Here is a 27,011-nt window from a genome sequence, read left to right as displayed (position 1 = left end):
CTGTCTGTCCTGCTGGCTGCTTGTCCTGCAGAGCTCAGCACCCTGGGAAGCAACCAGCAACGGGCATGGCTGCAGCCTGCACATCTCCTCAGAGCGCTCCCTGGCAGGAGTGGCACTCACCGATTGGGTACTTGTGCTTGTCCGTGTCGATGCCAGCGTAGACCACCCCTCCGAACAGGTCATACATGACGGCTGCCAGGGCCTCTGCATTCAGCATCCCGTGCAGAGCCCCCACGAACACCGTCTTGCTGGGATCCAGCCGCTGCGACGGGCTGCGCACAAAGTTGCTGTCTGCCAGCACCCACGGGATCACCTGCACCTGAAAGCAAACACAAGGAGGTCAGCAGGCCAAGGGCCTGTGATCCCAGCACCGGGCTGATCCTGTACCCTCAGAGGGCAGGAACCCACCCAGGCCCTCAAGACTTCACCCCTGATCTGCAAATGCCCCTTCAGTTATGGCTGTTTAGGGTCCACATCCAGGGCATGAGCTCTGGAGCTCCAGACACCTCAGTAGAGCTGGGGCCTGCCAAGGGAACACAAACACTCCATGCTGCTCTGTTTCAGCCAAACTGGAATCCGAAACACCAGTCCGCTGGGGCTGGCAGCCAGCAAACAATCCAGGCATGACCAATTTTACCTACTGCCTGCACCTATGTTTACAGCCCAGTCAGATGCCTCCCTGCACAGAAGCCTATTGTTGGAAGGAATCGATGAAACAACCCACCCACTGCCAATTTCAACAGGAGCTTCCATCTGCTAGACAGCTGATATAGGGTTCTGAAGAGGAGAAACTTCTGCCAGAGCTAAATCACCAGGCACAAAAGTGCTGCCAATAGCCAGACACCAGGAGAGCTGTCTGGAGTGCAATTAGTTTGCGCCTGTCTAGATAAGACCTGAATCTCAATTCTTTAACTCTACAAACTTGTGCAGCTGCACCTGATCTACAGCTAAGGCCCCGCTCACTGGTGGGCCAGTCCAAGCCCTTGGCTGCCGCAGCGCCTCCAGCACATGGGTCAGCCAGCCAGGGCTGTGCTGGGCAGCAGCTGCAGATCCAAAATATCTGCCTGCAGCACACACAGGAGCCATCCATTCCGCGAGCAGGCAAGGTCTAATAGAGAACCAGAGGGATGGAAGTGTCTCCGCAAACAAAGGGATGCAGAACTGATGGGCCTGCTCACCTCTTTGCAGCGCATCCTGCGGCTGGACATCTTGAAGTAGTATTCACTGAGCCCATCAGGACTCAGCAGGTCCTGGGAGCATGCCTGGAGCAGAGCACGCACAGATTTCTCTGACTCGAACACCAGGTAAACATATCCTTTAGAGATGAAGGGAGAGGAACAACTGTTAGAGCTGCACTGGGGGGAAGGTCATTCCAGCTTGCAAACACCTTCAAAAACACTCTGATAGCACCCAAAGTATCTGCACTGCATCTCTTGCAGGCCCCAACCCTTCCTCTTGGGAGACAGCGTTACTCCTGCTCAAGCACCACACACAGGATCCACTGCTGATGCACAGTGCTGGGGAAGAGCCCCCTGCAGCACAGGGCTGCTCCTCTCCATCAAAAGTCACCGCGCTCAGGGACATCTGGGCCACTGCCTCCTGCAGCCATCTCTAGACACATCAAGTGGCCACAGCCAGCACAGACACAGCACGGGCTGCAGGAGAGCAGGCTCAGCTTCACACTTTGGACATCTCAGGAGCATCAACACAGCTGTACACCACCATCAGTGCCAACACGGTGCCTCGCATTGCTTTGGTGGCTGAGCAAGGCCAGTAGGCACTGCCAAGGCTACAAACCAGCCACCGCATTTGTTATGCAGTAACTCGTTCCTGCTTACACATCAGCCCAACTATTTCAGACAGGAGTAAGCCACGGGGCTGTTCAACTCAGTGGTGCCCGCAGCTTGCTGTGAGCACACATTTGTATTCACTGTGGGTGCTTTACACCAAGGGCACACATGCCTTGGGTGCCTGCACCAGCAGAGGAGGCTGGCAGCCACCACCAGAGCAGGACAGCCCCGCACTGGGCTCTGGAAGCACCAAACAGGGGTTTTGCACCCCCACGCTTCCACCCAGCCCTGCTAGGGACAGGTTAGAGGTGACAGTGCTCCGCAACCCTGGTGCTGACCCCAGTGTGAGCGGGACATTTACCCTAGGGTGCTCTGTACCATCCAGTCACCAGCATGCAGCCGTACCATCCCAGCATCCGTGCTGTAACATAGCATGGGAAAAAAGTAACCCTACCGTGTCGCTATTACCTTTAGGCATATTACCTTTGGGAGGGCAGCGTGGGTGTTTGCCATCCTTACCAGGCCACTCCACACTCAGTGAGCCAAACACACGGAAGGTGTTGATCAGTCCAGCTACACACAGAAGGAGAGAAGTCAGTGCCCCCTCAGATGGCTCCCCCCTGCATCCACCTCCCCACAGGGCTCTCCTGAAGGCCTGAGCAAGCTGTACACACACTGTGCCACCACATGCTGGCAACTCCAGTGGGAGTTGTGGCTCTTTTCACAGAGCTTCAGCTCCTTCCCTACCCCCAAGCTGCAGGGGAGCTGGCAGCAGCACCCCAGGGAGGATGGGAGCCCACCAGATTCCAAAACCCAAGGCCTGCGTGCATGGCCGTGGGCTGCTCACCTTCTGTAATGTCCCAGGGGACTCCACCTAGGAACACTTTGCAGGAGTAGACAGGGTTCTTGTAGTTTCGGGGAGGCAGCTGCCCACTCCAGGTGCAGGTTGCTTCATTCACAGCTTGGACAAACAGGCAGCACTCAGAGGAGGACCATAAGGACCACATCCCCCCTGTTACCCATTCAGCAGACCTGCAGCAGTGAGGCAGCTGCCCAAACAGCCTCTGCCTGTTTTTCCACCAGCTCATGGAGCCAGAAGCAGGCCTGCATGGAAGCTCTGAGCTGCTGCAAGCTCAGGCCAGGCCACCTGGTCCCCTCCCAGAAGCCACCACCAGGCACTGAAGCCTGCTGAGACCCACCACCCGACTTACCTGCTGCTTGCCTGTGCAGCCTGGCTTCTCTTTCAATACTGAAGGGGTCTTCTGGAGAGTCCAGGAGATCCCAGGAAGGCCACGCAGAAGCTCCAGGCCATCTTTTCGATGCACTGGCTGGGGAGGAAGTTACTGCAGCCAAGGCCGCTTGATCTTGTTCCAGCCGTGACCCCACTCCCATCTTGAGGGGGTCTCTTGACACCCCACTGAGGGGCAGGAAGGGCAGAGGCGGGGAGATGCGAAGGCTTGACTGCAAGAGAAACTCCACATTAAAACCCAGCTTCCTAGCAGGAGGACGCAGCACTTGTAGTCATGCACCACACCAGGAGGGGAGGCTCTGGGGATGCTCCTGCTCTGACTGAGGTCTGACAAAGGCAGGAAAGCCACTGCCTCACCTCACTGGGGAAGAGGTGACCTTCCCAGAGGAGAGCTGTGCTGCCTGCCACTGGAGATCCCAATCCCCACCCCGCACAGGAGTTAAGGAAACAGCAGTGCCAGAGCAGAGCCAGGCGCAGCTGAGGCCCTGGCTTTACACTCCGATCCCGAGGAGGAGCAGCCCACAGTGTGTGCAGGAGCACAGGGCACCCTGCTGGCACCCGGAGCTGCTGCTCACACTGCAACGCAGGCGGACCCAGCTGCGCAGACTGGGTCACCGAGACAGGCGCTCGCCTCGCTTGCCGGCTTCCAAATTTAGCTGTGCTTTAGGGAGCACAAGCAGGCTAGACCCAGTTTGCTGTGGAAGAAACAGGCCTGTGCTGGAGGAACACAAAGGGGAAGGGCAATGAAAGGCAGAGACAGCAGCTTGAGAAGCCCAGGCTAGAGGCAGTTGCGCTACTCGGCCACCTCGCTGGTGGAAGCAGGACACACACCCTGCCACACGCCAGCTCAAGCACTCAGACCCTCTGGGAGATGCTTTAACCCATTAAGGCTGCAGGCACAGAGCAGCAAAACATTTAGAAGAAAAATAAGGATTCCGCTAGTTTTTTCTGAGGGAGGACTGCACAAGCAGCCCTTCTTCCAAACCCTGGGCTGCAGGAGAGCTGCATCAGTGCACGCACGGCAGCTCCCTCAGCATTCCCTTCCCAAGCAGGCAGGCCGCAGCCCCACACATCTCCCACGCTCTCCAGAAATGCAGTGAGACACCACGAACCAGAGCCCAGGCTGCAGGGAGCAGGCGCAGGCCCCTGACTTACGATCAAGTCCGAGAGGTGGTCGGAGCCCGAGCTGAACCCGCTGGTGTCCGAGTCGGAGGGGCTGCTGGAGCGCGAGTCCAGGAGGGAGCGGGAATCCAGGCGGGAGTTCCTCAGCGCCGGAGTGGAAAACTTTTCCGACAGGTCTGAGCCGATGGGGTCTAGTGGCAGGAAACCCAGCGGGGGCTTCCCCAAGACGTTCCCCAGAGGGTTACTCAGCATGCTGAGAACTGCAGAGAAACGCAGCCCATCAGTGCCGCAGCACAACGCCTCCTTCCTCCTGGGCAGGGCCCAGGAGAAGCCGGGTGCCATCACCCTGCATGCGGGCAGGGAGGGAGGTGGCAGGCTGGGAAGAGCGGGGCCTGACCCACCCACGTGGGATCCCACGGGGGCACGGCTCCAGCCAGCTCTGGACAAGAGGAACAAGTCTCAGCAAGCTGAACACGTCCCCAAATCAAATGACAAGAGCAAAGCATTCAGAAACGGTTTTAATTATTCAGAGGCTGCGAGACAAGGCAGCCTGCCCTGAAGCTTTCGGTTTTCAGCAAAGCAAGTTCGGGATACACACGATATCCTCAGCCTCACAAGGTTTTAACCCAAGTTTTCAGGAGAGGAGAGTCTAAAATGCTGCCCAAACCAGACGTTAGAAGAAGTGCTATCACACTGAGGCGCACTACAGCCGCTGGACACTGGTGTCACCCCAGTGCCAGAGAGCTGTCGAGGGTACACGCAGCACTGGGATGTATCTGCCCCAAGCCCCACGCCTGCTGGGAGCTGGCACCTCTAACCTCACACTGCAGTGAGGAGCTTCAAAACAGCAACAGAAAACCCAGCCAGGCACAGGCAGGTCCGAGGCATCTGAGGCAGAGCCAGTCCGCAGGAGCTCTCAGCTCCATCCACAGCACCTCCCTGCATTTGTGGAGCTTTATCCCCAAGAATTTCCCCAGCAAGAGCACAGACCTCTTCCTTCCCCCATTTCAGCTGTGGCACAGGACTGAACTCAGCGCTGTGCTAAAAGGAGACTTGGAAAGAGACCATCTGCAGGGTAAGGTCACGGGGAGCTTTTCAAATATCTGCTTAGCTCTCCCCAACACACAGACGAACCAGCAGAAGCCAGACCGACCCCATAGCCACAGGAAGCCTCGGCAGTACTTACTGTCTGCAGAGCTCGAGCGGAGCAGCCCTGCAAGCAGCAGGAAGCCGAGGGAAAGCTATTGCAGACGGCTGAAGCCGGGGAGGAGACTGCTCCCTCCTCGTCGCAGCACAGAGCAGGGCAGAGCATCTCCCAGCCCAGGCGAGCTGCGCTACGCTGGTTCGCCGACTTCTCTGAAGCCACGTGATGTGTTTAAAAATACAGCCAGCGTATTGTTCAAGGGAGACAGCTGAATTTGTTAAACAGGCTCAAAAATCTGATTAGTCACTAAACAGTACAAGAGTCAAAGCAAAGCAGCTGATCCCACGGCCCAAGCCTCACAGCTGACAAACACTCCAGCACTGACACCCTCCTCCGCCGAGCTCGGTGGGTTCATAGTACTGGTCAGCAAGCAGCCCCGCGGTGACCCCGTGTGCGGTGGGCACTCCCGGAGTGCTACAAACATTGTGCTGACAGCTAGCAGCCAACACAGTCCTGTGCCTCCTCTCCTGGCTACAGCACTGCTTTCAGAGGTTCGGGACCAGAACCCCAAACAGGTCGCACCAGCAAGGGGTCATGGGCACATCAGCAGCCCCCAGAGGTGTTATGGGGTTATCGGTAGTGTCACCCTCATCCCCGCCACCGTGCTGGCTTGCTACGGCTGCAGCTTATACATTTGCTCCCAGGATTGCTGGGATGTCACTGCAGCTAGAAATAGAAAAACAATGAGGCCGAAAGCAGCGTCTGCAAGAAGCAGGATTGCTGGCCTTAAAGGGATCGAGTGCTCAGGTCTCTGAAGAGCATGGGGCACCTGAGTTCCAGCACCGACCACCACGCTGGCTACAACCGACCCACCCCTGACCTCCGGCCAGGAAGCGCTGGCATCCTGCAGTTAATGCAGATGGACTCCAGCCACCCCAGCAGCTTTCTGACAGATCCCACTGGCAGCACTCAGCCACGGGCTATGCTGAGCTTGTGGGAGACCCCCATGCCCCTGTGAGTCCGAGGGCTTATCTCGGCACCTACAGCTGCTCACAGGGAGGAAGAGCTGCCAGCCAGGCTCGGCATTTGCTCCTTCATGCTCACTGAGCGATCAGGTTGCATCCCCTGAAGCCAGCCCTTGCAGGTAGCCTAGGAAACATCCGCACTGGAGACCAGATCTTGTTTCTCGCTGCACCCCTCCACCAACCTGGAGCACTCACACAGCTCCCTGCTGGCAGGGTCACCCGCTGAGCTCCCTCCTTGGGGAAAGACCCACCAGAAAAGGCCACCCACCCCAACAGAACCTCAAGTCATTTGGACCACTCAAGACATCCAGGGATGTTGCCTCATCTCCCCTCCCAAACACGGAGCCTGCAGGAGAGGAGACTTTAACTATCTTTAGTGCATAAGCAAGACGCATCAGCAATCTCCAGTGTCAGGAGCATCCCTGGAGATCCTGAAGAGGAGCAGCAGACACCAGACCACTTTTTTCTTAGTCTAAGTAGTTAAAAGCAAACAATCAAGTATTTTTCACACTTATATGGGAAATTCCAGCCTAAGGGTCCACACGATTCCCTTCCACCTGCTCACACAGCAGCCCCGGCATCCAGAGCACAGCGGGTGGCAGAAAGCTTCTGGAACTTTTCAGGCCACCGCTCAGAGCTGCAAGAGAGGCACATGCCAACTCTCCTTTGCAGGGGACAGCAAAACCAGTAGCTTTTAATAGAAACTCCGCTCTGACTTTTGACTCACTGCTGCAGCTTTAATGACTGAATTCGGAGCCAGCATGCTCCATCTCCGAGCACGTCAGCCAAACGCTGACAGATTTAAGAGCTCTGTGGAGCAGTCTCGACACCCGCGTGGCACTCTTCCAGATCGCAGGCGTTCAGGACGCTCTCTAGAGAATGAGCATTGGAAGATCCAGTCCTGTTTTTCCCTAGTAAATGCCATCAGGATGCTGCTGCTGCAGTGTGCCCTCTTAATTCCTGCATCATCCCAGAGCCCCAAGAGGTAGAAGCATCTCAGGCCCATCACACCCAAGTCACACATTTCACAGCAGAAGTGTGCAGCCACACAGCCCACAGCCATGGCCAGGCTTAACTTTCATCCAACCCTGTCCTGCAGACCCCAAGTCATCTCTTGGCCCTACTTACAGCCATATTTCACATGAGCCCACTCCATCTCAGACCAACAACTCCCCCAGCACAAGCTGCTGTTCTCAGTGTGCTCCCTGGGAAAGGAGCCCCAGCAGCAAGGTGTCCAACACCCAACGCAGCCAGACTCAGAAGAGCTTTTTTCCTTGCATGCTCCAGTTAGATTTACAATTTAAGATTTTCAGCACCTGCTCAGGATCTTGAAGCATATGGCTTTCTTCCCCACATACTGTTATTTACAGCCACTTAAGGATTAGACCTTCCTGGTAGTTTTGACCAAGCCTATTTTACAAGAAATGGCTGTAAAGATGAGCCCTGAGCAGCCAGGCTTACCACTGCCAGCAGTTCAGGGAAGGACTCTGGGCAAATAAACCACCTTACCGCTACGCTGATGACAAATGACGCTTTACTGCCTTGAATAAGACCTTAAGATAAGCAGAACACTAGAGACAGAGCAGCCACTGAATTTTTATTCCCAGTGACTCGAGCTGACAAAGAGCCCTGCCACCATTAAGCTGTCCTCGAGGACTCCGGCCTCAGCTTTGGGCTGCAGGAGACCACCCAGCAGAAGGAGCCAACAGCACGTTCCACACAGCTGCTAGCAGAGCAGCGCCTCTGCCCCGTGGTGCGTCTGTTCAAGGCAACTTACCCAGAAACAGAGCCTTGCCCAGAGCAAGGGCACTCACATCACACTTCTCACATCCCTCTGCTCAAGATCTTCCCCAAACCATTGGAACAGCAGCCGAAGCTTCCCCAGAGAAGAAGTTTGCCACGGGGCAGCACGCACTGCTCTCAGCCCCCTCATAAGTGTGGGTAGCAGCGTGCACGCACACAAGAGACTCCCGTTCTGCCGAGCAGCGTGCCAGGCCCCAGATTCCTGCATTACAGGCAACGTCTGGCACCTGCATGCTTAATGTGCGTGCAGTCAGACACCGCTTTTGGCAGTGGCACCGAGTGCTAGATGAGCACAGGCACCCACTTTTTGAAGTCGTGCTCTGAATACATATTTCAGCCTTTGAAAGCTCGCTGCAGGGCTGGAGGAAGCCTGTTTAGAAGGGACCAGAACTTGTACAAGCAGGTCAACAACGCTGAGATGGTCGCTTCTGCTGGCTGGCACCACCAGCAAGGGTAGAGGCAGGGACATTTCAATCTCCAAACACTACTCACATTGCAAGCCTGCCCCCTGCCCTGATCTCCTTGTGGAGGCAGGGATGAAGAGATCAATAGGAAGACTCACCAGGAGAAGCAGAGGAGATGATTTTCAGAGCCACAGCACTTCTGCTTCCACTCGGTGACACCTGCCGTGCCCAGAGGCTGCAGAGCTGCATGCACATTTGGGGCATGGCGGCGGAGGAGGGAAGCAGCGTGACCAAGGCCCTGGAGACTGAACACAGTGCAGTTTTCTTTGTCATTCGTCAAATAAGCTTGTAGAGGGGAAAAAAGGCTGATGTCCCAAACAATAGCCTGCTGCAGTTCCAGAAAAACAGCTTGTCTGCAGTTTTTACCGCCCAGCCAGACTCTACCCGTGTGGGGTGGGAGCAGGCTGACTGTTTTAGTCAGCCAAAAAGCAGCACCTCCTACAGACACGAAGCAGCTTCATGGCATGAGAAACATTTGCATGTCTGAAAGGCAAACGGGCACCTTAACCACCTCCTACAGCTACAGCCAACGTCTCTGTAGTTACGGCAGAGACACAGCCAGACAGGCTGCCAGGGTGAGTTCTTCCCCTCCACCACAAACAAGCACCAAGCTGCTTAGAACTTGGCCTGCTCAGCACAGGAAAGGGGAGATCCATACTCCAAACTAACCTCGTGTGGGGTTTCTGCACTTCTCACCTACATCCGTGGCACCTTGTGCTGCCTGGGGGAGCCAGCAGGCCTGCAGTTACAAAGGATCACAGCGAAACAGGTAAAATCTGCAAAGAACTGCTAATGGCAAAAGAAAAATCCGTCCTCCTAAGCACAGAAGCAATGGGACAGTACCTGGAATGGACAAGGGAGAGCTGCAGCCTTAAATGTTCAGAGCTCACCTGAGCAAGACCTAGTGCTACTGATCAGAGCAGCAGCCTGGATACCTCCTGAGGTCTTGCTGAAATCCTCCTCCTTCCATTATGCTCCCATCACTCCAGATGGAGCAGAGTCACCGCTGTTATGAGAAGAGCTACGTGAAGGCAGAGGCACAGAGCTACACATCACAAGTCTCAGTCATCTTGAACCAAATGCCAACATTCAAGAAAAGTAGAGCCCAGACCAGCAGATGTGATCAACAATCCACTTTAGACAGCAGTTACTACTGGCAATCAAGAACTATTGCACAGCTTTTTTTTTTTTTTATTGTTTCCTAACTACAGAAGAAGAAGAACTCTGCCCTGACGGATTCTTCATTTGGGACAAAGAAGAACTGAGGATATTCAGGCAGCTATTTCTGGTTTGCTAAGAAGGGGCAAGGGAATAGAAAAAAGCAGCATGATCCCACAGCTGAACCGCAGAATTAGAGTCAGGACACCTGAGGTCTATTCTTGGTTCTGGCACCAACATGGTAAGTCACTTCCCCGGCGTGCCCTGAAAAATGGAAACAGCAGCAGAACCAGGAACAGAAGCTTATTGCATTAACATTTGAGAGCACAGGTCCTCCTCCTGCTCCAAGTGAGCAGGACCTGGCTGGCAGCGAGCTTAACTGCTTCTTGAGGCAGGGAATTTACTACGATGTTTCTGGGAGGGGAAAATGGATGCCCAAGGTAGATGTAAAATCAGCAAGGACAGCTAAAACATGATTCAGGATTTTAGAAGCGCACAGGTAATTGCATTCACTAAGCAGACTGCCACAACTGCATTCGTCTTAAGAGATCAGAACAGTGAAATACAGCAAGGTTTAACATGTATCAGTCCCAGAGATATTTAAAAGCCAACATATTCAGGTCAAATTCTGCACAACAAGCTTCAGTTTTGCAAGCCTCAAGAACAAACACTTCTATATTTAAGTACTAAACTCCTCTCAATTATCTGCTGCAGCGTCCAGGGTGCAAACTCCGCAGCATGTGTTAGTTTCCGTGATAACAAGGCTGAAGCTGACTCATTTTCACTGCTCAGCTGTATCACAGTTTGTGGGGTGTCAAGTCGATCAGGATACCAGCTTTAGGAAAAGGAGAGCTCTTTGGAGAATGATGGAGGAGCAGCACGCTGGAAAAACCCCTCTGGGCAAAGGAAGAACAACTAAAACAGGCTGTTGCCCCAAATGCAAGCCTCTTTGGGAAATGGCACACAAGGAGGGGAGCCGGGCATTTCTCCATGGCCTTGGGACATGGTGCTGGCCCAATTAGTGTTTCTTTTTCTTCAGCCCCCCTTGGGCTACATTCCTTTCCCTAGTCTGTGCCATTCCCCATGCAGGGTCTTGGAGAAGGCGATTTACCTTGAGCCCACAGGCAGGCAGGTTCAGACCAGCCGCCCTCCAGCAGCACCCTCACGCAGCTCCACGTGAACACACTCAGCCTTGCACACACTGCAGGGTTTGTAACAAGGCAAGGAGATAAAAACACACTTGGGACTTCTTCTGAAGAGCTACCACGTTACCACAGATGAGCTGCAGCAGGCAGACTTTGATACCCCGCTCTGCCCAGCAATAAGCAGCCCTGCCACTGCTTAGACACCTAGCAGCACAAGGGATGGAAGAAAACCTGTCTGTCCTATCCCTCATTTGATTGGCACAATTTTGGGGATGAATTTTACCCCAGGCCAGAGCTTGCACACATCTGAAACACCCTGCCACCACCTCCAATATCAATCACAGTGGAAAAAAAGACTAAGCTGCTAGTCGCCTGGGGCAGCTCAGAGCCACCAAGGAGCAGCTCAGATGCTCTCCTTGGGAGGAGACACTTGTAAGGCTCATTTCAGCAGCTAGATGAGAGGCACACGCTTCAAACTACAGTCTGGTGTCAAAAGCTTATAGGAAAGCTCCACGAGCCCCATGTATTTGTACACACCGGCATCACCAGGCGATGAAGCAACAGATAGCTTGTCTATGAAGGGTGGAGATCTGCCAGTGCTGGAGCATTTTCTCCACCACACCTCCACCAACGATCAGATGCTTGAGAAATCTGTGCCTTCCTTGCACCCACACTTATCCACCGTTACCTCCACAGGCTCAGTGGCCAGGCAGCAGCAACAGCCCCTCAGATGCTCTGGAGAGCACACTCAAACATCCTTCCCTCCCCAGGAGGGACCAAGGGAAGAGATTTTTGGTGGGGCGTGCCTGCTCCTGCAAGCCATCTCTAGCACAAGCCAGGAGGCTGCCCTGACCCACTTTAGCTCTTGCTGGATGAAGGCAGAGATGCTGGGTAGGTTCCTGTTCAAGTTGCTCACCTATTTGCATCTTCTGCCTTACAACATTAGTGCAAAAAAAATCTGTTTAGGAGAAGCTGCTCAAATGGAAGATCTAAAAGCCGGATTAAGAGCAGCTTCCATTAGAAGCCAATTCTAAACTTGGAGCTTGGATACTTGTTATACTTATTTGATACATGAGTTATTCCGTTAAGGATCAAGCACCACTGCCCCACAAACAGCCTGCAGCTATCAAGTGCTCCGGGCTCTCTGCTCCTCAGCACAGCCAGCTCTGGCCAGCAGCTGAGAAATCAGCCCATGGAATGTGATCAGCCCTTACCGAGATGTCCTCAAGAAACAAGTGCCCATTAAGCATCCACACCAAGCACGCCCTCAGAAAAGCCCTACAGGAGCTAAGAGGGCACGGGGCAAGCTTTTAGGCAGGCCATTGTGTAGGCAGCGCTGTAGTACAATGGGCACACAGGAGACCCTGCAAGGCAGGCCAGCTTCCAGCTTGGAAAACTGGACATCCTCCTTTATTGTGTTATTATAACTGATCTCCACATATGAGGCACTGCAGCTGTTTGTACCAAGCTGCCGCCCTGCTTGGGAGCGGGCACTTGGCACCGTGCTGCAGCACAGGTTAGCCCAGCAGCAAATTAAACAGAATGGATGCCCTGAGGACTTCCTCACCCAGATCCTGTCCCTCCAGGGTCTTCCTCGAGCTCTGCAGCTGAGCACTCCGAGCCAGCAGCTCCGGCCCTGTAAGAAGGGCAGCACCTGCTGTGTCGTGCTCATTAGCAACCACCCCAGACTGATAAGCAACACTCACCAACCTCCTCTGCAGCCATGGCACACACCAGGAGTCTGGATTACCCTGCAGAAAGAGGGGTGCTTCCTGCTTCCTTCTGCCAAAGCTAACCAGCTCTGGAGGAGGTGTTTTCCCAGGTGCCTGCCACCAGAGATGCAGTGTTTTGAAGACAGTCTGCAAATAGCTGGTCCTGGGGGAGCAGCGTGCAGGTCCCTCCTGCTGTTGTTGGGAAGAAAGGCTAGGAGTCCATGGAAACAGCCACGCTTCTTCCTGTGCAACAGGTCTTGTGTCTTGAAAGACACATCCTCCCCTCAGAAGATGACAGGCTTTTGCCTTGCAGGCTTTAGAGCCTCCTAAGAGAGGCCCCATCTCCTTGCCAGGTAGCACACAGACTGCCCGCAGCCCTGGCCCAGCAGGCTTTAAGCAGCCACAGATGACCAGCACGTCCACGCTTACTATGGAAAGAAGTTGCTGTGCTCTGGGAAGCGGTAGAACTGGGAGCCCCTCTTGAAAGGATCCAAGACCAAACTCAAGTCTGTTGTCACACCAGCAGCCTCATGGTGGTGCTTAAGAATTCAGGGACATTTTGGAATTGCACATCTGATCAGGCTGTTCTCACCCAAAGACAGCATCCCAGCCTCCAGGAGGCAAGGCCACCATCAGCAGTTTCCCAAGACACTGATAGCAGCGTTCAGAACTTATTTAGGGGCAAGGGAACAACAAGAGTGACATTGCAGAGCAGAGCTGATCCTCCTGAAAACACTCTGGCAGTCGTTCCCCCCAGAGCCAGTGCTCAGCAAAAAGCCTAAGGCTGCAGATCTCTGAAGAGGGGCTGAAGGATCAAGCTCCTTCTCTTTACAGGGACATGAGCAGAACAAAGAAGTCTGAAACCGACACCAAGCACTGCTCACACCTGTGTTAGAGCCTATGGAGGCCACACTCAGCTCAGGGAACAGGACAGAAAGCTCCTCCAGTGCATTGGTACCGTGGCAAGCTTCACATTAACAGACTGGTTTTAGGATGATTTCCCAGTGGGCGAGCCTGCCTGTCCCACATAGGGAGGCTGAGACTAACCAATATAGGGCAGACCAGGCCAGCCAGACCAAGCAGCTGGCACACAGGCAGAACAGCGGTGAGGGATCCGTGAAATCCACACTGCTGTCACTGGTTGTCTGGGCAAGAACTGGAACAGGACCCCATTTGCTCATGCTCCTTTAGGAACAGGAAGGATAAAGGATGCCACTGAGGGCAGTCCTGCCTTGCTGCCTCTTACCCTTTCCTTGCCCCTGCAGAGGGAGGAACACAGAGGTCTTGAGGCAAGCAGCTGCCCGCTGCTGGGATGCTGTAAAGGGGAAACGCTGCCTCCAGAAAGACAGCTGGGATGCCAGCACTGGAAGTGCTTCAGGCCAGTTTCCTGCAAAAGCCCCTCCCCAGGCCACCGAGCAGCTTTCTGGGGCTCGATGAAGTACTTCCAGCCTGACAGATCTAGTGGCAGCAGCGGGTTTGATGTGCCTTCCCAGCTATGAGACAGCAGTTCACTCCTACAGCCAATAAATGCAGGCAGCTTCAGCCTGCAGCAGCTGCTGCCTCCCGGGGAGGCTCTCTCCAGACACCAGCTTCAGGGGCTGGCAGTGCGTCTGGCACGCTCTCAAGGGCTAAGTACACGTCCTCAGTGCATTACGGTGCTACACCGAGAAGGAAGGCGCATTATAACAGCCCGGTCCCGCACAGCCATTCCAGCATCCCTTTGGGAAGGGGGACAGAGGCAGGACTGGAGCATACAAACCGGCCTCACCGCACCCTGGCCTCCTCTGGTGTGGCACCGGGTCCTGCTGTGCCATGCCACCACCCTGGGTGCGCAAGGTGACACCAGGAGGGTGTGCAGCCAGCGGGTCCTCCCCTTCAGCTCCGAGCTCTGCGCTGGCAGGGACGACAGGCAGCAGAGGAGGTCCCAGCTCGTCAGTGCTCAAGCACAGGCACTGCAGGGGACCACATCAGCAGTATTTTTAGCCTGACTGTTACTTGTGTTTTTTTTTTTCTCCTCCTTTTTGCACTTCCACCCTTCCAGCCACCTCCCCATGGGTCTGCGCAGCTGAGTCACTGCTGGAACCTTCCAAAGGCATTGGGTGCCAGCAGCACCATCCCTCCCCAGCCCCTAGAGACTGCCCAGCCCTGACACAGCTTCGCCTGCCTGCAGAACACCCCCAAAAGAGTTCCCAGCCCTGGGGAGCAGGCTCATGCAGCCTCCTAAGCTGCAATGCCGGGTGCTAGGAGTGCGCAGACATGGAAGCACCCAGCCTATGTCTTCCTTTCAGCCACAGCATGGTCAGGCCACCCACGAATGTCCGCTAGCTTCTCAGATTTGCACAGCTCACAGCCCCAGGAGTGCTCCTCCACCACCCAGAGAGGAGCTCCCAAGCTACATGGCTTCTCCTCCCCTGGAGCTTCACACTGCTGCTCTAGGGCCCTGGCAGAGCAGGCAGCCGCGGCTCTGCAACCCCAGGAGGCGTAGGCAGGCTGAAGCCGTACCACAGCTGCACGCAGACCCCAACATTTCACCTCCCCAGTGAGCAAATACCATCCCCACAGCGCTTGGAGCAGGACTGGAACAACTGGGCAGGCCCAGGAGCATGCCCGGCCTAGCTGCTGCACATCCTGGAAGGGAGGGTGGGATGGACAGGCAGAATGCAGCCTCAGAACACCCCAACCATACAGCTGGGGTGCTCTGAAGGCCTGAGGCTCCTCCAGGGAAGCAACACAGCTGCATTTGGGCTGGTTTATGCCCCAGTCATCCCCACCTCCTATACCAAGGGAATAGGAGGAGTGAAAGTGAGAAAGTCTTCTCCAGACAATGCTGGGTGCCACCTCCCAACAGCTGCTGCTACCAAAAGCACCCAGGGGATGCAGGCCACCCAGGCACAGCCCCTTTCCACTGCTCCTCCCAAGCCTCTGTGACAGGAGCTCCAGCACAAGACACTGCAATCCACAGGGGCACAGACTCTGCTAGCAGGGAGATCACCACAGCACCTTCACATCACCCCCCAAATTCACCTCCCTTACAAAACCAGAAGCCCCCTGCCCTTGGAAGGGCACACATCCCCCAGCACCAATCTACGCAGCTCAACCTGCGGCACACAGAAGCCTGCCACAGGCTCATGCAAGCGCTGCTGCCTGCCTGGCAGAGCGCTGCAGAGATGTCTGCACCTCTGCCAACGCAGCCTGGCAGGAAGCTGGCCAAGAGAGCTCGGGATGGCCGCACCAGATCAGGTGGGGCTGGGACACCAGTATGGAGCAGCCACCCCAGTGTGTGACAGCCCCAGTTCTGCAGCACTACGACCCAGCCCTGCATGGCATGGTTAGTGCTGGAGGGATGGTTCAGCACCAGCACAGCCTCCTTTGAGTGATCCTTTACATTAAGGTCCTACAGCACAGCCCAGGGCCCTACAGTCTGCTGGCTGCCATAAGGGGCTCTGCACACAGCCTGTTCTAAGGCATCTGTCCAGCCCACAGCACCGCTAACTCCCATTCCTCCATCCCCCCGCCATGCTTCAGCGGGGGTTGAGCTGGCAGTGAATCAGCTACAGGACACACAGTGAGCGTGGTGTTCCCTGGCTTGTTCAGGGAAACCCAGAGGACCATGTGCTGGAGGTTTCATACAGCAACCACAGCCCGACCGTAGCAGACCCTGGTTGCCTGCCCTAGGGCCCATGAGCTCTGTCTTGCAGGAACTGGATGTGGGAACTTGAGCGAGCTGCGCTGACAAAACTGTCATTTTAAAAACTCTGCCACCCCACAAGCAATTTTTATGACCAATGCAGTGACATGCTGTGTTGTGTCCCAAAAGTTCAGCTCTTCCTATCCAGGGGCAGCACCCCCTCAGAGCACACACAGTGTAAACAGCTGGGCATCAGAGGTGGTCTGCAGCACCCCCTGCCCCCCCCCCAGACACCCACCTGGCACTGCCCAGGGGCTATCTACATTCCTGTCAGCAGCAACTTCATGCCTGGGGCCTCCTGTGTCACCCAAGTCTGCGCAGAGATGCACTACCCTTTTAACAAAGCAGCAGCGTGCTGCTATAAAGGGATGAGTTTCTGTAGCAACCAGGCTGAACTTGTACAAACTCTGCCAAAGCACTAGATCTTTCCATGGACTGATACTTGAATGAGCACGCCAGCGCTGGAGAAGCTGGTCCTTACAGCCCCACAAGGCTGGGAAATGAACATGTCCCTCTCCACCACACCCCCTGCCCCGCGACAGGGAGCTGCATTGAGTTTGTGCACAAGGCGCCCCTTCCTCATCCTGAGCACACACGGTTTGACAGAGAAAGCCGGTACCTCTGTAGGAGTTAACTGAGCCCTGCGTGGTGCTGGGGAGTGCCCTGCACCCCCAAGACTCCCCATCCCATCCCAGCTGGGGACACAGCACTGGGGGAAGGGAAGCCAGCAGCACAGCTGCAAGCCCACACCCTGCCAATCACATAGGTTTGCGCCGGACCACAGGGGTTCAAGCGAGAAGCCATTCTGCTGCACCTCCTCCAGCTCGCTGCTCGGAGCGGACCAATGCTTCCAGCCAGGCAAGGCTCCCTCTGAATCCTCCAGGCTGAAGTAGTTTGCCAGGTGCTGGCTGCACCTACCACACCCCAGAGGCAGTCGTGCAGCCAGCACTGCTGCTGCGCAGGGGCGAGCACTGCCACCGGGACTCTCGCAGCCAGGCAGGGGGTCTCTCTGCAAACACCCGGCTGCAACGCACCCTGCCTGCCGCTGGGGATTTTCTCCGGCCACCGGAGCGAAGTTGGGCTGCGCTCGCAGGCGGCGTGGCTCAGTGCCCTAGCACCACACCCCCCACCCACTCCATGCAGTGGCAGGGAGAGGATTTCTCTTCTCTCGGCTGCGTTATTCCTCCAGCAGCGTCACAGCGACAGCGAAAGATAAGCCCAGGCACTTCTGCCTGCAGTGAACTGACAGCAGAGCAGAGGGGGCTGTGGCACAGCCAGCCACAGCCTCCCCAACTCAACCCTGCCCTTGCCACCACGTTACACAAGCACTACGGGGCGACAAGCCCCCATCGGAAACTGCCAGCACCCTGTTACACAAGCAATTGCTCTGCATTAGCTTTAAAAGAGCAGAAAAAAAAAGGAATCCAGCAACTGTTGCTGCATGTGTCACTCACCGGACTGTGTGCTGGTTTGTGCTGCAGCATCAGAGTCCTGGGTGCTCCAGGGTCTGTCCCACCCTGTCAGGTTGAGGGACTGCAGGCCAAGGCACAGGTCGTTGGTGTCGGGGAGGCCACGGGAAGACTCTTGTGTGGATGTGGGGAAAAGCATCCTGCTTGCCACTGCTTCTTCAGAGTCCTGGAAGTCTGCTCAGATTGAGAACAAACAGAAGCTTGAGAGTTCAGGGCTGCTTTTCTTTCGAAAGGAGTTTTCCGAAGCGTTAAGCCCCAAGGCAGGTCTGGCGCTGCTCTGAAGCCACTGCCGCCGCAGCCAGCGGTTGCACCCCAAAAGGGAGGGCTACCATATGTCCAGAAACCAGCCCCCCACCCCCCTCAGCCCCTCCACCTTCCTATCCCGCCTGCATTACTGACTGGGTCAGCATGTGACCAGGCTGCTGATGCTTACTGTGCTGACAGTGACGTCACTCAGCCATGCAAGAGAACCGCATCAGCTCTTACAAAATAGGGGTAAGAAGAAAGGATGGATTCCCCCGAAAGACAAGGCGGCAGGCAGGAGGAAAAGGGTGCAGCTCCGGTAAGCCAGGCAGCACAAAAGCAGAGCTCCACGACGCAGCAGACAGCGATCCCCCCAGCAACGACGATCGCAGCAGCGACAGCAGACAGTTAGTTTTAGTGCTACCCAGCTCTCCTGTCCCCGCCTCCCTCCGCCCACAAAACCCAAAAACACTTTAGTCCTGGACAGCCTCCAGCTGCTGGCTCCAGTTCAGAGCCCGATGCAAAGCTTCACAATTCTGCTAGCATAATCTATTCGGTTCAGCTTGGCCACTCTGCCTCCCTGACTCTGCATTGTTTACCACTGAGTAACAAGGATAACCTTCACCCCCTCCCCGCTACCCAGAGGGAAGCGCGTTATCCCTGTCCGGTCCGCGTGGGCACATCACATCGGTGTAGGGAGCGCAGGACCCGTTTCCCATCGGGAATTTCCATGGCCTATTTCCCTTCCGCCTGCCCAGTCCCCCCCTGCCCTGAGCCCTCCCCTCCCCTGCGGGAGGTGTGCGAGCCTACGGTACTGGAGACGCCGGATTCCTGCCTCGGTTTAAGCTCGTGCCAACAGCCTAAGGAAATGCAGCAGGTTCATAGTCTGCGAATTCCAGCTTAATGCGGGATCTGGGGGCTGATGAAACCACAAGATGCTCAGCCGTGCTACCCGAAATCTGAGTCAGAGGGCATTTATAAGCCAGCTCCAGGCAGTGGCAGCTGTCTCCTCCTCCTCCCCCTGCCCCCTTCCCTCCCACTGTGCCATCAGATGTGCACCTCGCGCACACGCTGCTCGCGGCTCTTCAGCGACTCCAGCCCGTCACGTTATCCCTCACGTGCGGCCCTGGCCACCCCAGGCAGCCTGCTGGCCTCCACAGGCCTCCTTTTCTGCGCCCACGGCCGCATCCGTCCTCACTCAGCACCCAGCACAGCCAGGCACCGAGGTGGGGCCCTTGCCTTCACCCCGCAGTTGTTTCCAGGAGCTAAAACACCACAGTCGGGATGCAACCAGCTAAAACTGTACCCACTGACAACCAGCTGCCTCCCTGGCCACAGCATCCTCCATGGTACTCTGCTGGCATAGCATCCGCACAGCTTTTCCTGCTCCCCTAGTATGCTAGTGCGAGCTGTAGCACCAATTCAGTCAAATCGCTACCAGGCGCCTGTAACAGCACCGAGTATTTCTCTGAAAGCATCGTGCCGCATCTCCGGCTGGGTGTTTTACTGCATTAATTCCTCCTGTACACTTTTTGGATTGCTCGTTTTGGACAGGCCCTAAAAACATTTATAATGCAGCTGTAGGGAGGAGAGGAGAAAGGCACATTGCTCAGACAACTCAGTTCCCACAGCAACCATAACTTGCCCATATGAATATGCAACATTTCTGTGTTTATGGAAATGCACAAGTGCTCTGCCTGAGTCCCCATCCCTGGCAGGAGGAGGCTACCTTCCACCTGGGGAGCAGGATCTCACAGGTTTTGTACCATCTCCACCATCAACTCCCATCACACCTGATGTTCTGACAAGCACAAACACAAGCAGGAAGCATTTTCTGACAGCAGAACTCAAATCCCATCCAGAGCCCCTCTGGAAAACCCACAACTTAACAAATAAGGAAAATAAGGAACGAACTCAAAGTGCTCACGCCACAGCATCCTAAGCCAGACATGCCAGCTTTCCCTCACTATCCCTATTTCTCAGGAAATAAGCTATTTTGTTTAACTGAACCCAATCAGATTTGGGTTCAGAGCTGTTTCTTTCTGACGACTTCAACCTACATTGAAGACAAGCTCTCTGCAATTCAGTTTACAGGCATAGCTGCTGAAACACAAAGCAGGATTTACTTTGATAACCAGCATTTCTTAATTAGACCTTCTCCCAACTGAAACAAACAGCCAGCACAAGCCTGCTTCCCCTTTAACGGCAAACAGCCACAGAGGAAGATAGATATGGGTCATCAAGGAAAAAAATAAAAAGGGAATTTAAAATGGATTTCTGGAATGCTTATTTTCAAACTCAGAGAATGGAAATTTGCTACAAAACAGTCAATTGTTAATGGCACACATGTAAAACTAATAGGATGTGGGGCAGGAGGAATTAATTTCCTACAGAAATCCAGTCTGAAGAGTCACAACCTCAAGTCAGTTGCAAGTACGTGCCTACCAAATATTAGTTTCACTTTGCAATCTGACCCAGCCCGGCCCAGCCCAAATGCTTTGCCGCAGACTTTTCCAAGCCCCGAGAACCAGCCCAAATCTTTCCAACCTGGGTTTTTCCCTGGAGTTGCCCCTGGAGCCCAACCATCATGGCAGAGGGAGCCGTGCTGCGGCGCTGGGCTCATGCCCGAGCCAGTTGGGTTTTGTTTCAGCAGCATCCTGAGAAGCAGGTCCTTAGTGAAGCGCTCCCGTGCGAGTTTCAGCAGCTCTCCCAGGCGACGTCCTCCCACCAGTCCGGGACGTCCCCGGAGCCAGGGCGCACGGCAGCACAGGCTGGGCAGCTTTCCACACCACCGCCCCGACAGAAAGCTGCATTTTTCAGACTTCAAATGTTAGCCCCACATTTAAGGCATTTCAAAGGCTTCTTCACAAGGTGCATCTCCACGCGGCTCAGCCCTGAACTTGCAGCTCAACCCTACCAGCAGGCTTACGCAAGCCCCAGCCACTTGTCCCCACCCCAGCACTCCCTCCCCACTCACACCAGTTTAGGCAGATGAGCTTCCACCCTGGAAGCTGGGCTGGGGAACCGATCTGGTTAAAGCCACGCCACCAGGAGTTAGTTTTAGCCTGGCTCATTTCCCCAATCTGGTATGCAGTGCGGCTGCACCAGCCAGGCATTTCAAACAGGAAAATATTTAGAAAATTACAGCTTGAGCCTGAGTGGAGAAGACAAGGAAGGACTGGCACCAAGCACCACGGCCTGCAGGCAGCTTGCAGAGGGGTTAAGGCAGCACGAGGAGCCGAGCACAAGCCAGGCCCTGCCCCACAGCAGCAGCATCCCTCAGTGCCATCAGACTCGTTCTGCAAACTGACACAAGCAAGCACCAAGGCTTCAGACATCCAAATCCTCCAGACGCAGGCCACCTGCTAAGCCAGCTAAAATCCAGCAAGCACGCTTTGTCTTGAAAACTGGGAAAATACAGAGGGGAAAAGAAAGAAGCAGAATGGTTAAGCACACACAAACCAAACACTCCTCCTGCTGCTGTGGCCATGCAAGGTCCCCCTTCCCTCCCACACACTAATTTCTAGTGGAGCCTGAATGCAGAGGAAGCCCCTCCACAAACAAGCGTGGGCACAGGGGAGGGATAAGAGCTCTGCTGGAAAACAGAGCGGAAGGAGCTCTGTTCACCAAGAGATGCAGCTCCAAGGCATCTTTGTGCGCAGCAGCATTGTGAGCTATAGCTCTGAACTTCCAGATCAAATCCAGAGAAGCAGGAGGCCAGGAGAACCCTGCTAAGCCCTTCGGGTCACAAGCGGAAAGGCGGCTCACAGCAGGAGCGCCCTTTTGCCTTTCACACCTTTTTATCCCTCCGGTTTCAAAGGCTAGGAGCTGCATCCATGAAAATTAAGCTTCTCAAATACATTTTGCGTACAAGGCAGACTACAACAAATCTTGAGCGAAAGCCTGTAGAGGATGAGCCAATTGTATTCCTCAGGTACACCGGGGATCATCAGGGGCTTAGGAAAGCTCTTGTTAGGCATAAACCTACTAGTTACAAGAGGTTTTTCTAATACGCAACTAAGCATCTTCCCTGTAATCTGAAAAACTCCTCAAGTGGAGAAATTCATTGCTGCATGAACCGTTTCACAGTCAGCTGAAGGAGTTTGACTTCTTTTGGTAACCACAAGCACTTGAACAGCTAGCAACCAACTATTTAAGAAACTAAGAGGGGCTGCAACTTTGGCTCACTGCTCTACCTACTTCCGAGAGACTGTCACAGCACTAGTGCCCCAAAACCCGCACAACCAAACACCATCTCAGCACAGCAGGTCACAAAACCCTCAGGAAACCTGCTGGATCTGCAGCGACATCCCGTTCTGCTCTCCTGGGTTTGTGTCCAGGGCATCCGGCACTTATTTGGGGCAAGCCACAGGCTTGCCCTGACTTAAGCACCACTGTGCTATGCTTTGGGTCACCATCCACAGTATTTTTCCCCTCATCCCCGTGCCATCTATCCAGTGTTTCCGTCTTGGTGGCTGCAGGGCAGTGAAGGACAGAGGCATTTACATTACAGTACCAGGGAGGACTTTTTTCGGTGGCTAAACAAGGGATGCCATTAACAGCAGCTGATGGCAGGCAACAAGCTGATTTAGTCTTGGTCAGCATTCATCCTTTAGCTTTCCTTAAAGGAACTCCCCAGAATCATTAAGGGCTGATGGGTCTCAGCTAGCAGCCTTTTATGCTCACCTTGGCACCTCAAGCCACAGTAAGCAGTTTAAGCATACCCCAATCCTTTGAACAATGGGCTGTCAGTTTACAGACAACATACAGCTACACTTGGGGTACCTACAGCCACTTCAAGCCCTTGTTTTCAGTCCATATCACCTTTAGTTGAAACAAGTCCTTTAGCCAGCTGAACAAATGGGCATACAAAGGCTAAAGAGAAGCTTTACTCGCTGTTCCACTTAGGCTGGAAGTTGTCCCTACAGAACAGACAGGATTTCAAAAGCTTTCCTACCTAGATCTGGTAGCCAACAAGGCCAGGCTTTGAAGCCTGGCAAAGAAAACCACCTGAACAGCTGTGCAACAAAAGCTACCTAAAGAGAATGGCTTCACTCACGTTCTTTCTCAGACCAGCAGCGAGCACACACTTTAGCTTTACATTTTGGGAAGAACCAACACCAGAAGCTGTGGCATGCAGGGCCACAACAAGCTGATGTCTGTGTGACGCAGCCATGCTGAGGAAGTTTTGCCTTTCACACTGATTCAGTGCTCTCTGAAGAGAGGCAGGTGTTTTGAAGCACCGCACGATCCCGTCTGGGAAGCAACCAGACAGGTTCCACAATTACAGCCTTCATGGCCAGCAGCCACCGTGCTGCCGCACTGTACCCTTCAGTTTGGGCCTGACCTAAGCCTTGTGCTTGGGAAGCTCCTGGAGCAAGCACCCATAAACGACTGCAGTGTCAGGCTGGGCCTGACAGCTCAGATCATTTTGACGAGGCAATTAAGTTCACCGAGGATTATCATTAACTGCAAACTGATCTTTATAGAGATTTAACATTAGGTATGCCCACTTAAGTCTTCAGTGGCAGTCCCTTCCGCCACCTGGATAACTCCCCACCTGTGTCAGGAACAGGGCCCTGAATAAGCTCGTTGTCTCACATTGCTCAGCCCGATGCCATGGCCATCTCTGTGCTGCCTCACTGTGCACTTCACCACACCAAGCAGGGCATCTCCACACGTGTTTCCCCAATAGCATTAGTGAAAGGTCGTGAACTTCTGCAGTCCCTCCTCCTCCACCACGTGTAATCCTCTTAAGACTGAATGGGGCTTCTTAAACACACATTCAATCCAGGATAAATTTAGTTTGACCTGAGGAAGACAACTGAAAAGCTGGAGGGACCATGAACAGATTAAAAGTACAAGTTTCCCTACTGGAATACATCTCTTCCCCAAGCCCTGCCACCAGAAGAGAGGAAGTCAAACAGAGGCAGTACTTTTAACTGCTACAGCTACTACATTAAGGGTGGATCTCCAGGCTCATTAAGTTGAGGCAGTAGTGAGGACTGCAGGAGCTATGAGCTTTATGTTAATGTAGCCTAACTACTATGCACAATGCACAAGCTGTTCTTGCGCTGAGTAAAAGCACCAGAGGCTCACAAGTTCATCGGGAGTGATTTAACCCAGAGCCAAGTCACCACATGAGAAGTCCCTGGCTCTGACCAAGGGACAGCTCTGCAAGGCCACCCACCCAACAGCCAGGCTCACTAAGAGACCCTGATCCAGCAGAGCCTTGTCCTGCTCACTCAAAAACAGAGAACTGACCTGTAGAACTGCAGCATTCAGGCCCTCGCTACCTCTGGAGAGGTCCCAATGCAGACTAACGAGGCAAGGCCAGGACTGCTGGTGGGCTAACACGCACCAGACAAATGCTGGCCCACCCAAATATTTGCAGTTGGTAGTCACTGAACCAGCCAGGATAGCTCAGGTTACTTTATTTTCAGTGTCTTGTGCAGCCCAGAGGCAGCTTCTGGAAAGGTCATGTTCCCATTAAATGGTGAAGGTACCAAAGGCAGCCACTTCCTAGCCCTGGCTCAGCAGCACCCAGCATCACCACTGTGCCAGCAGTCAGCACCTACCTGGGAGACAAGCCTCACCTGCCAAGCAGGAACAAGAAACATTTACTAGGATTTCCCTGAAAGCACAACTTTGCTTGCACCACAGCAGAAATAACATGCAACTGGAAGCCTCCTTTTTCATGGAGAAGTACCATCATACTTGTCCTACAGGAAGGTCTTCCACAGAATTAACTTGCTGACAGCCTGAAGCACACAGTTCAGCACCACAGAAGGGAAATTTACCCACTTTCCAATTAAGACTCCACCTCCCAGCAGCCCTGTGACAGGAAAGACCCCACTTCATCTAAGAAATACCACAGCAACTGACAGACAAGAGAGATTTACATGCAGAGGGTCATAAGCAGGTTCATTTCATGCCAGTCCTTCAGAGAAGAGCTTTGGAAGACAGCACTGTAAATCAGCATTGCTACACCAGCTCTAAGCCCAGACCTAAAGCCAGAACTAACCTACATCTTCACCAGGTGTATCTGCTCTGGTGGGATGAGACATGTCCAACTAAGTCATGTCTCAGCTTACTTGCCAACATTAATTAGGAAGTGCTCCATTCACAATTAAAAATGGAATATGAAGGGCTATAGCTAAGACTTCAATGAAGCAGCCAGAAAGAACCCTCATGAACCCAATGAGTGTATTTTCCTTTATTTTAGGTTTAATCCTCTATTATTACTCCAACACATCAAGGCCAGATGCAACACTGACAAGCACTGTTTTAAGGGCCAAGAATTTCTAACCAGCTCAGTACAACAATCTCAGAAAAAGCACCACTTATGCATGCCACGGACCTGAATGAGTTAATATTCTCTATGCAACTGCTTAAAAGTTCACAGCATATCCTCCAAAACTGTTTTACTTGCCATGTTTCAAGCAATGCTCGGTATAGATCCATACCCAGAAGCGAACAATTCACTTCCTCCAGAATTTCTGCAGTGTCAGCACAGGATCACATGGCCAGATCAGCCCCTGGTCCACAGCACTAAAAGCCTTCAATACGCAGGAGATTAAGCTGCACTGGAAGTCATCTGGTAGTAGTCATTTCACTAGGCCAGCACAACATTGCACTACACAAGTGCCCAACCTGACCACAAGGTGTCCAGAAACCAGTTTGCAGCTTTCTGTGACTGTTTGGTTGAGGCTACCCACCGGCACAAGCAGCTACAAAGAAAGCTTGCAGTGGCCTGCAAGGTGAGGTTTTTCCCTTTACTTCCCACTTTGTTTTGGGACCAGTCCCAAGGGTCTGTTTGCTCCCAATAATGGGAGAAGTGTTTATTGACCCTATAAATTCAGAGGCTGGAGGAGCAACAGCAAATCTCTTTCAAGAACCCAAATCCTTGGCACAGAAGTGCACTGGCAAGAGGAATATCAGGCTCTGGGCAGGTACATTTACTGGCAGATCTCACCCACTGTAAAGGGACAAAAGCACGTCCTTCAGTTACATAAAAATAAGTCTGGACCCAGTACTCTTTGCTTTGGCACAGAGCCTCCTGTTTTGAGGCAAATCAAGTGCAAGGCAGCAGAATATTCCCACTGCCCTCAGCCCGCACAAAGCAGGAACTTGCGGTACCAATTGCATAATCTCAAGCTCCTCTTTGAAAGTTTTCTCCTACGTGCACTGCTCTGTGTGTTCTTCAACACAAGATTAACTACGCTGTAGTAAACCAAACACGGTTATTCAAAAGGCTTTTGCATTTAATGCATGCAGCGGATCAGCCATAGGAGCCACCAACAGACTAATCCTGCCTCCAGGAGAGGCAGACTGCTTTACTGATGGAACCACCTATGCCAAAAGCAGCTGGCAGATGATACATTACACACAGGTCAGGCAACAAGAGCTCACATCCTGCCCACGCAGGACCTGGGGGAACATGAAGCCAGCCTTCCCAGGCACCTCCACACTGCCAGAAAACACTGGGTTATCCATTTCAGGCTCACAAAGCCCCCCCATCACCAAAAAAGCATTAGACCCAACTTCAAGAAGCTTTGTTCACAAGCAGGTGCCAGCCACCACACCAAGGAGCATACCATGTTTGCCAGGTCCCACTGAGCAACTCCCCCATCCTACCCCTGGCCCTCAAGCTCGCCTCCAACCCAGCCAAACACGTCACCTGGCAAGATGTCACGTTTGCTTTTTGTGACAGGAGTGGTGCAGACTCCACTGAAATCCAAAGAGTTGTCCAGCATGGCATTTATTCGGCGAAATATATCTGCATTGCTGCAAGTGGAAAGAGCAGGGGCATCTGGGCTATCCCAGCAGTCTTTTATGCTCCTCCCAGTATCTTCTTTCTGTTAAGAAAGAACAAGCATTAGTGTCAAGCACCCTACCCACCACCTTACTTTCAACACATTGTGGAAAGCCTGGATTGCCTCCAACACTCATATTAGCTTTAGCTCCAGGTCTTCGCAAGGTTCAGGCACAATTCTTTG

General features: G+C 53.8%; 1 protein-coding gene across 9 annotated transcripts in view; it reads right to left on the bottom strand.

Moving 5' to 3' along the window:
* Positions 1 to 27,011, bottom strand: part of CPEB1 (cytoplasmic polyadenylation element binding protein 1) — a 35,169-nt gene that overhangs the window by 3,594 nt on the left and 4,564 nt on the right. For 3 of the 9 annotated variants that reach the window (XM_072043307.1, XM_072043314.1, XM_072043308.1), the window contains exons 2-9: positions 26,693 to 26,870; positions 17,755 to 17,943; positions 4,195 to 4,421; positions 3,002 to 3,251; positions 2,638 to 2,751; positions 2,259 to 2,363; positions 1,179 to 1,315; positions 121 to 319 (exon numbers count right to left, since the gene is read on the bottom strand). In XM_072043307.1, the coding sequence (XP_071899408.1) occupies positions 121 to 319; positions 1,179 to 1,315; positions 2,259 to 2,363; positions 2,638 to 2,751; positions 3,002 to 3,251; positions 4,195 to 4,421; positions 17,755 to 17,943; positions 26,693 to 26,870 (1,399 nt within the window). Of the gene's footprint in view, positions 1 to 120; positions 320 to 1,178; positions 1,316 to 2,258; positions 2,364 to 2,637; positions 2,752 to 3,001; positions 3,252 to 4,194; positions 4,422 to 17,754; positions 17,944 to 18,202; positions 18,375 to 18,822; positions 18,967 to 20,559; positions 20,946 to 26,692; positions 26,871 to 27,011 lie in introns of those variants that run through there. The other 6 variants (XM_072043309.1, XM_072043306.1, XM_072043310.1 and 3 more) reach the window with 6 other exon arrangements.

The sequence above is a fragment of the Anas platyrhynchos genome, chromosome 11 (assembly GCF_047663525.1).
Source record: "Anas platyrhynchos isolate ZD024472 breed Pekin duck chromosome 11, IASCAAS_PekinDuck_T2T, whole genome shotgun sequence".
Classification (NCBI taxonomy): Eukaryota; Metazoa; Chordata; class Aves; order Anseriformes; family Anatidae; genus Anas; species Anas platyrhynchos.
Note: the sequence above shows the minus strand (reverse complement) of the source record. Positions and strands in the feature narration are given on the sequence as shown.